The sequence below is a fragment of the Etheostoma spectabile genome, chromosome 13 (genome assembly GCF_008692095.1).
Source record: "Etheostoma spectabile isolate EspeVRDwgs_2016 chromosome 13, UIUC_Espe_1.0, whole genome shotgun sequence".
Taxonomy (NCBI): Eukaryota; Metazoa; Chordata; class Actinopteri; order Perciformes; family Percidae; genus Etheostoma; species Etheostoma spectabile.
Genome location: NC_045745.1, coordinates 13,187,321 through 13,197,718, shown reverse-complemented (window position 1 = coordinate 13,197,718; position 10,398 = coordinate 13,187,321). Strand labels below are relative to the sequence as shown.

At 39.2% G+C, this 10,398-nt stretch overlaps 1 protein-coding gene across 2 annotated transcripts in view; it reads right to left on the bottom strand.

Moving 5' to 3' along the window:
- The window catches only part of rabep1 (rabaptin, RAB GTPase binding effector protein 1), a 29,398-nt gene that overhangs the window by 13,306 nt on the left and 5,694 nt on the right, over window positions 1–10,398 (bottom strand). For both annotated transcript variants that reach the window (XM_032534487.1, XM_032534488.1), the window contains exons 5-12: window positions 9,417–9,536; window positions 8,726–8,861; window positions 7,209–7,387; window positions 5,477–5,587; window positions 4,541–4,999; window positions 3,705–3,809; window positions 3,403–3,519; window positions 1,542–1,640 (exon numbers count right to left, since the gene is read on the bottom strand). In XM_032534487.1, coding sequence (XP_032390378.1) covers window positions 1,542–1,640; window positions 3,403–3,519; window positions 3,705–3,809; window positions 4,541–4,999; window positions 5,477–5,587; window positions 7,209–7,387; window positions 8,726–8,861; window positions 9,417–9,536 — 1,326 coding nt within the window. The remainder of the gene's footprint in view (window positions 1–1,541; window positions 1,641–3,402; window positions 3,520–3,704; window positions 3,810–4,540; window positions 5,000–5,476; window positions 5,588–7,208; window positions 7,388–8,725; window positions 8,862–9,416; window positions 9,537–10,398) is intronic.

The following is a 10,398-nucleotide window of genomic DNA, read 5'->3' as shown; positions in this document are numbered from 1 at the left end:
TTTTGGACAATGAGTAACTTACTTTGCTGCAAAAATTACAGACACAACGACAAGCACAGCGTTAAAAACAATTAGAAGACAAATGTACAATCGACATTTGGGCTGCTCAAGGAGCTATGCAAATTGCAGATTTACGATTTTCTAAATAAACAAAAAACAACAATTTCATTCATCCTTTTCATCCATCACAGTCACAGATATACGGTAAATTTAACGGTAAATACGGTAAACTTTTGGGTACAGACCGAATTACATCAGTACTAAAGGGGACCGATTCACTTTAAATCAAAAGGTAGCAAATTTATCTGTCCTATCTGCATATTGACAGAGAGTGGAGCTCCAACACCCACACCCACACACACCCACACCCACACCCCCACCCACACACACCCCCACCCACACACTCGCGTGCAGAGGTGCGGACTGAGTAAACTCGAGCAAACAACGTTGGCTCTGCATTTTTGTTGAAGTCACAGTAAGTCACGGAAATAAAGTAGTTTCAAGTGTGGTTACAGTTTTTCAAAACTTCACGCAGACACCATTCACTGTGATATGATATTAATGGCGAGCCGAAAGCGGTCGCTGTGCTGTTGACGTTACACTTCCTCGGAGACAAGCAGGCACAGCAGTGGTTTCTATGCCCTGGTGTCTGACTGAGAGGCTGAGGTGGCAAGGCAATGTAACTTTAGTTCTATAGCACCTTTCAGCAACAAGGCAATTCAAAGTGCTCTACATAAAACATTAAAGAGAAGTTAAAAACAGTCATGATGAAAATAAAACAAGCTAAAAAAGAACAATATACAAATACAAGAATAAAAGTTAAGGTGAGTAAAAAATGAATAATTATTCAATTTAATAGGTTGTAGGGACAGGTTTGGGAGGAGGGAGAGGTTTAATTTGTGTTTAATTTCTTTAGAGTGTAAAGTATTCTAACTAAATAGCATAATGTTCTAAGTAAATAGAATTTTTACAACTGAAATACTTTCTTTTTGTAATTACAAAGGAAAAGTACCAAAGAAATGTACCGTTGGGCACCAGAACCAAATTTCAGGTATCGGTACCAATATTTGTTCAGATGCAAAAGGTACATAACCCTAACTTTCCCAGTATTTATATAGCACCAGGACCTGCTTTACATCAAAAAATTCCAATCTAATTTTTTACAATATGGGACACAGTAAATTATTATCATTTTTTTGTAGCGATGTATAGTGAGTACATCTGTAATTTCCTGTTGTAGTGGGTGAGTAACATTTGTACATATTTAACGTAATTTTCCATCTCCACCTTCTCAGAAAATATTTGTGGTAGGGATTAACAGTGACGTTATTGCCACAGAGGCAGAGAAAAGTAAATCCAAAACACTAACAGGCTGCAATTCAGTCTGTCTGATAACAGCGCTACAGCACTCACTGTTGTCAAAACGAAAAACTGATATGCTTATTTCTCGCCAGCTTTAGCAGACTCTCACATTATGAAGGAACTCAAGCTCCAAACACAGCTGGCGAGAACAAGCAACACAGGAAGAGAACGCTGCTCACCATCTGTTCCTGGGTGTTCCTTTTTGCTTCACTGAAAGCCTGTTGTAGTGTGCTGAGCAGTGTTTCTGACTCCTGGACTCTTTGGATGAGAGCGGACACCTACAACACAGAAAAACAAGATAGAAGATGGATAGAAATACTCAGTGGTGGAAGAAGTACACAGATCTTAGGGCTGAGCAGAATGCTTCAAAGTTTCAATCGTTGCCAGTAATCAATGAATGAGTATTTTAAATATTACAAATATTACATACATTTATTACCCCAGAAATCCCATTTTATTTTATTATATAGTGTATTCTAATTCAAATATATTGTTTACACATTTACTGTGTGTGGAGGGAGCTACAACTACATTTCCCTGTACAAGCCGGTGTTGTATAATGATGATTAAAAAAAAACATGAATCCTCAAGTTTGAACCCATTGGGCTTTAGGAATTTGTAACATGCATTTTTCACTATTTTCTGATTTATCAAACCAAATGATTAATCTATCAATTCAAGTCTGTTTTTACGTGTAACAATAATGTCTTCTCTACTAAACGTTGTTGTACGGCTGCATTTAGTAGCAATATCTCGTAATAATCCTGTTAACCATCAACAAACACTTTTCTATATCAAGTAGTTGTTTGTGGTCACAACACTGAAGTAACACGTTTATGTGATTTTGCTCTACCGCATCATGCTCATCATCACACCCACAGGTCCACTGAAAAAAAATGTGATGCTTCAGGCACTACTGTAGTTTTGTCAGTCAAAAAGAGGATAAGTCATGAGTTGGCTGTTGCCCTGGTAACAGCTGTTGGGAATGCACATAGTTTTGATTAAGTATCCTACACATGATAAGCGATGTGCTCTCCGTGCACCGCTAGGTAGGGCGCAGAGAAAAGCGCAGCGCAGGTAAACGTCATCAAGGGTGGCAAGGAAGCTATTTCCCGTTGCTAAGGGGTCGCTGAATACTAAGATTAAAATGGCCAATTTCAAACGCAAAAGAGCACTGAAGCTTGTGTGGTTATTTTTAAAATGATTTTGGGTGCAGTTGCTCATGATTTAATCACTGAAATCAGAGACTGCAGAGGGGACACAAACCTGCTGCTCTCTGGCTGTAAAGCGGGGTAATCAGCTGAAAGGGGGGGGGCGCTTCATACAGAATAAGTTTAGATACAACTAGTCGATTAATCAATAGAAGAAAAAAATTAATCAGCAATAAATTTGTTATTTGATTCATTTTTTTTCATTCATTTTTCAAGCACATTTTCTTGTTTTAGCATCTCAAGCCTGAGAATTTCTAGCTTTTCTTCGTCATAAATGATAATAAACTTAATCATAGAGGATTTGAGCTGTAATGAATAATCAACAGATTGATGGATAATTAAAATAATCATTAGTTGCAACCCTACACATTTTATTCTTACTGTGCATTTAGATGTAATAACTGGTAAAAGCATGTACAAGAGAGTAATTAGACAAGCAAATCATACATAAAAGGAGTCTATGTGAATTTAGAGAGGCCTATGAAGAAACATTTAAGCCGGTCCAAGTAGGCACGTAGTGGAATGCAATAGAACAGTGAATCTTGTCACCAAAATTACAATGTGCTGCTCAGTCACCAGTTAGACTCCCTCCAATGGCACCTCACCTCCCACTGTGGTAACTCATTGAAATACTAAACCAGACAAGAAAACTTCACTGTGGATTTGCTGGTGCAAAGCTGCCCTTTAGGTAATACACCTACATATAGTGTTTTTCTTCCAGGAGGTCAACACATTCAGTCACTGCACTAGATCTAGGCAGATATGCTGCAAACAGTTAGTCACATATTACACACATAGGAAGTTATTAATACATTTACTGTGTCCACACCTTTGCAGCGGTTTCCTCATTGCAGACTTTGACCGAATCTTCCAAAGTCTGTTTCTCAGTCATCGTTCTTTCCAGCTGATCATTGGCCTGACGTAGCATCACCTGCACTTTCTTCACCTGGAAGACAGTGTGAAGGAGAATCCTTCTAATGAACTTTTTCAAAACATTATCCTACAAAATGTAGTTCTCTTGCTACACATCCAGTCCACACATCACCTTGCTTTTAAAAGCATCTGTAGTTTGATGTCAACAATTGTTCTTGTGGTAATAAAAGGTAATAAAGTGACAGCAAAGACACAAACCTGATCTCGGGTCTCGGCCTCTTGTCCTTGGATGGCCTGCAGCTGCTTCTCGTAGTTGGAGCACATGTCACAACGTCGGCCAAGCTTCCTGCCCGCATTTTTTACCTGGTGACAGACCAACAAGAAAACCATGACCACACTTATATTATCTAGTTGACAATTTGAGGAATAACACCTATTCAGAACAGGGGCGGCTGTGGCTCAGTGGTAGAGCGGTTGCCTGCCAATCGGAAGGTTGGTGGTTCGATCCCTGCCCCTGCAGTCATTGTCGAAGTGTCCTTGGGCAAGACACTGTGGCCGGCAGCCCCGGCCACAGTGTATGAATGTGTGTGAATGGTGAATGTTTCCTGTAGATGTAAAAGCGCTTTGAGCAGTTGTTAAGACTGGAAAAGCGCTATACAAATACAGCACATTTACATTTATTATAATGGAGTATTTGGATTTATGAAACTTCTCTAACACTTAAGAACTATGTCATATCCAATAACAGAAATTAAAGCTCTGATGTTAAAAGATTATGGAAGCAACATGTATAAACAGATATCTTATACATTAAATGTATGTATGTATGTATATATATATATATGATAATCTTATAATAATAATAATCTTCATTGTAGCGGGGGGGGGGGTCTGCATCTAGTGACGCTGAGAGCCAAATTTATACAATATCACAAAAACGTTAACCTTGCCTTGGTTGAAAACTTCAGTGCTACCTAGTGCTGTATACAATTAATGTCCTGTTACAACTATTAAATAGTTTTGGCTATATTTAGCCACAGCAGTGTCGTTAAACTATGAAAACGTTTCTAAAAAAAAAAGCCTCAGTGATGCACCTCTTGTTGCAGCAGGTTCCACTCGCTGTCGCTGACAAGTCTGTAGCCTGCCGGCGACACGTAGGCGCTGTCAGGTGCGTGGGAGATGCTGGAGAGCAGCGACGCCGTCTCCTCCTGCTCAGGCGTCATGGCCTTGATGGCTTTCTCCTGGTCTTTAGTCAGCAGGAAATGGCTCGCCGTCAGCTTGATGGAGCTGGTGGATGAAGTTTCACCAAAACTACTGTCTGTCACCCCGTCAGCACCCACCAAGGGCCCAAAGTCCGACTCGTCCAAGTGGCTGGCCGACTTGGCCTTGAGGTTGTGGCCGCCGAGGCCCTGCTGGACGGACAGCGAAGAGCCGAGGCTGTCTGTTGACTGAACTCTCCGCAGGTTTTCCTTGTATGGGTCCATGGGGCCGCCTGCTACCACATCAGTGTCTAAGGAGTGCATAGACCCATGGCCGCTGTGGTTGGCATGGGGCTGAAAGACAAAACAAGTGTCCTGAGAAATTCTGGTGGCTACTGTAGAAATACTGCAGCGCAAGACCCGCTCCCTATGTAGATATGAACGACTCATTCTAAGCTACAAAAACACGTTTCTTAGTTTCAGGTGATACATTACTAACAAAACATAATTATGAATATTATATTTCATTTCTGCAAATATTTCCCCCTAAATCCAACACACTGGTCCTTTAAATGTTTATGATAGAGTTGAAAGTCCCTAAAATAGGCATTTCAAATAATCACTGGTTTCCACAGTGAGCTGGTCATACTAATTACAGCAGCATCAGTTCATGGCTGCTAGAAACACAATACACAAGGACAAAAGTGAAGTTGCCATGCTGCCTGTTTGAAGCTCACATTACTCAGAAGGGAATTTAATATGACGTCAGACGATAATAGCTCTGCTCTCTGTTCCCTCTGAGGGACATATCGCATTACGTGATGCTCATACCTCCTCAACGCTCAGCCCGAGGAATAAATCCTCAAGAGGCTCGGTGTTGTCTCCCACATCCTCCTCGTGCAGCTCTTTCACTTGGATCAGTCTCTCTTTCTCATCCTCCTCCTTGGACAAAGAGAAAAAGGTTTCAATCATCAATCATACATTTTTCACAGAATTGTTCCCTTTACTTCACTTTATTAGGTAAAACATGCAAAATCAGATGCAACACTGTTGGTGTTTATTTCACTATATGTAGAAGACTCCAATGTAAATAAGCTATTGAACTTTGTGTTTTTATCCTCAATGATTTTTATTGCCAGTCTATGTAATTACTGCTGTGCAGTGTTATATGTGGGGTTTTTTTAAATCATCAAATTACCATAAATACAAAAAAGTTTATCAATGAGGTTGTAGTTTGCAGCGGTGTTAAACTGGAGTGCATCAAGTAAATTCGCCTTTACATATAAGCTGTTGTCCAATCAAATGGACAACACTGTCCATATATAATAATTTAAGACATAAGAACTTAACATTAATTGGAAAAGCACATACAGCACAATAACATATTTCACATAACCTGCAACCACATAAAGTTAATACAGAATAAGATCCTGTATCAGTCCACATCACCACCCATTATAACTTTCTTGCATGGATGGACAGTGCACATTCACTAGGTAAGAGGTCATGAGGTTCTCCCCGACTAACATTATGACAACACAGGACACACTGCATTTGTTTCCAAAAACAATTGTAAGAATCCAAATTTGAACTAGAAACGCTGATATCAGTGCTATGATAAAGGCAGAGTTAAACACCTGGTATAAATAAGTAGGTGCGCTCAACAAAATACTTTTTTGTTGAGTTGTAAACTATTTTGTTGAGCCGCGTCTAAGTGCAATGCTTTCTGGTAAGTAGTGATTTTTTTTTTTAATTTAAAATCATCCCAATAAGTTGGTGCCAATGGCACCAGCTAGTCCCTGGAGTCGGAAACCCATTGCAACACTGTATACAACGTCACATTTACGTGTTATGCTATGTTCATCCCATATGCACCTCTGATTGTGTTACATTAAAAAAACGGAAAAATAAAGTTGGTGTATATTTCAAGGGCTTTTATTATAAAAGGTTACAACGTAAATAGTATTAATGTAAAGCTGTAATGCACTGCAGTTGACAATGTGGGAGGCTATAAAGAGTTTGTCTTGATTCAGATTGTGGAGCCTCCTGTTATTACCGGGGATGACCTTAAACGGTATAAGCACAATTCAAGAGCTATCCTATTCCTTGGTGCCATAAAGCGAGCCTTCATTTTCCCAGGACATCTTAAAATGAGGTTTATAGGGAACCAATCTAAACACTGATGGTGGCACTATTCTGCAGTATTACAGTGTGCAATCAACATTTACTTCATAGTAATAACTTAAAGCAAAAACTCATTTTTGCAAATCTCCAGTTTTTATTTTTTGCTGACAGAATTTATTTTTTATATTATTAACATTTACATATTCCTAAGTCAATAATTTGCATGTTCTACCCTCTTCATTTCAGAATATATTTAGCATATTTTATTTGGAAATTTCAATTTTACATTTATGTTTCTTGACTTTTACAGTACTTGATTTATTTTCTCTTACTTTGAAAAGATATAACTAAATTATCTGTCAAACCTTAGACTCAACCTGATGGCTGAAGACTGGAAAACTACATAAAAGGAGTGTCGTCTGTGTTTGTGTGTGTATACCTGGTCTTTCTTCTTCATCTCCTCTACCTGGCGGAGCTGTTCTGAGGACAGCACGCTCTCTATCCTCTGCATGTCCCTCATGAGGAGGCGCTGGGACTCGAGGAACTGGTCGTTGGCTCTCTGCCATGTGTGTTTTAGCTGGTTGTGCTGTTGTCGCTCCAACTCCAGCTTGTGACAAACTGAGACGCCAAACAGCAACAGAGAAAGACAGAGTGAGGTGAAAGTGAGAGGAAAGAGGTCGAGGTTGTGATATTCTTATAGACAGTGGTGAAAGAAGTACTTAGACTTACTTAAGTAAAAGTAACAATACCATAATGTAAAAATATTCCATTACAAGTGAAAGTCTTACATTCAAAATCCTACTCAAAGGTGCACTATAAGTTCCTGCATGGTTTCAGCGGGTTTTCATTTTTGTCTCAAATCGTAGGAATCTCTCCTTGATCCGCTATCCAACAAGATGGTTGGGGGAGGGGATGGGATGTTAGTGACAGTTAGTCATGACAGTTACGGAAACACGGGGGTGGGGGGGCGAGCTTCCTCTCGTTGTTTGGAATTTACTTTACTTGGAACGTCAACAGAAGTGACCATGCAAGAACTCATAGTGCACCTTCGAGTATAACTATAGACATATAGAGAGCCGAAGTCAGGCCCTTCTACTTCAGGTTTATGGGACCTATCTTTCAAAAAAATATGAACGGGAGAGAATGGGGAGAGGCAAATTACTTTTTGATCCCATTTGAGTTGAGTCATGGATTACAAATATGATGTTTGTCAATTTAAAAGAATATTTTTCAACCGAATTAAAAATAAAAATGAAATGTATACAGACTTAAGATATGAAACTTAAAGTCCTTCGAACAAAAAAAAATCAAAGAATGTTGCCAACAGGGACTTTGTAGAGCGCCCTCTGGTACAAACCATGCAAACCATGAACAAACAATGCAACGCCAACACACATAACATGGTTCAAGGGTGTTTCGTCTGTTTTTATATTTTTTTTAAATATTCATTTATCAGAATCATGTATTTTTCATTATAAATGATTCTGATGAATGTTATTAAAAAATAATAATAATTTGAAATAATAAAAAAATATAATAATTTGTCGTCATGCCCATACCGATAGTTTGGAAAATGCCTAATATCGGCCCGCCCTTATATCAGTCGTGCCTCTACTGCATGTATACGTGTCTACAGTTTATAAGAGGCCAACTTTTCTCTCACACACACACACACACACACACACACACACACACACACACACACACAACACACACACACACACACACACACACACACACACACACACACACACACACACACTTCTCAGTGACTTTTAACGGAGATCTCACTGCTCTTTGTCACTAATGAAGGATCTCAGATGTGAACAGGACAGTGCTGCTGCGTTTCTCTCTAAATCTGCTCTCTTTGAAGTCTTCCTCTGTCATTAACCTGTTCAGCCATCACATATCTTCTATTTAACAAAAGGACATTCAAAAAACAGCATAACTAAGTACCTTCGTGGAGCTCTTTCCGTAGTTTCTCTGCATCTTCCTGCAGGACAGACTTCTGAGTGTTCAACACGGCTACATACATCTCAAGGTCCGTACGACAAGACTTCTCAGCCTCAAGAACGTGGTTGAGCTCCTTGACCTGTAAAATAAAAATCCGAAACATGCAACTCTGATTTAATTGATTTGATATTTTGATCTGAGATATTTAATATAAATGTTTCGGTACACAGACCTCATTAGGATATTTTAAGAAATAACGTGGACACGTGGTTGAGAGTTAAAAATGAACCAAAAAAGTATAGCAGTATAGCAGCGCGCACACACACACACACACACACACACACACACACACACACACACACACACACACACACACACACCACACCACACACACACACACACACACACACACACACACACACACACACACACAGACACACAGAGATATAAAAGAGTGTGTGTGTCCATATCTTTATATTCTGTCTGTCTTTCTGTGCAATGACATAATGTCCTAAATACCATGGACTACATTTTGAAGTGATAAAAAGGCTTTCTCCTTGTGATATATTGAACCACTTAAAGTTAAATTCTCTTAGAAGAGAGCAGCTGCCATGCCTGGTCAATATCATGCCCAGTTAACATCATCTTTGCCTCCCATTTCCACCACTCAATCATCAATTTACTGCCGACTAACCTTAGATGCCTCCAGCTCCTTCACCCTGCCCTCAGCCGTAGCCAGCTTGGCTTTCAGGGCTGCGATCTCATGCTCCATGGGCATCACCACTGAACGCAGCTTTTCCGCATCCTCCTGGGCCTTTAAAGGGTTTTACACTCATTAAAATGTAAAGATGTGTACAGCAGCGGAATAATTACAATTACAATTTTCTTTTACAGCTGTAGAAGCATGATTGTTATAGAAACTGCATTTTAGTCTGTAAACATTCTCCACCAAAATGAAAAGAAATCTCTCTTAAATATAAGTTGTATTCAATCAGAAGGAAACTATCCCAAAAAGCATTAAGAGATAACACCAGCCTGAAAAGTAGCGTTTCACTGCCCTCTAAGTTCAATGTCTCTTTCACCTGTAAATGTCTGCCACAATTTATTTATTTTTGTTAATTTTGCGTTGTTTGTTTATGTTTGTAATGGTCTCTGCACCACCTTGAGTGATTACATTGCCATGCTACTACTGCTTAATGGTAATACTTTTGTAAGTTTCTATGTGTAAATAAAAATCTAAATTTAACCTCTCTGCAGCAAGGTGAGCCTGCATGTGAGCTCTATCTCCTTTTGACTTTGTTCCTTCCTGTGAACGCAGAGTTTGTTTTTGGAGCATCCACTTTAGAAACCTTTCTTGGACGCTGTTCAGGATTTTCCGACATAACTTCTGTCTTTTTCCTAGCTGTTGCTCCATCATTAGCGGACGCTCATTTATACATAAATGTACTACATATATAGGTTACTCTTTAAGTTTTGTCTCTTCATGTCGTTTGGCATTATTTCCAACTTTGAATCGGTGTGATTGGTCCTTTTGGGATCAGCGAAGTAAAGTATGTGATGTAAAAAGTTTATAATACATTAATAAGACCAGTACAATTCTCTTATGTTTGGCTGGAAGAAATGTTTTCAGACTAAAGTGTTTCCGTAAGAATTTTTAAATCATGTTTATGTGGCTG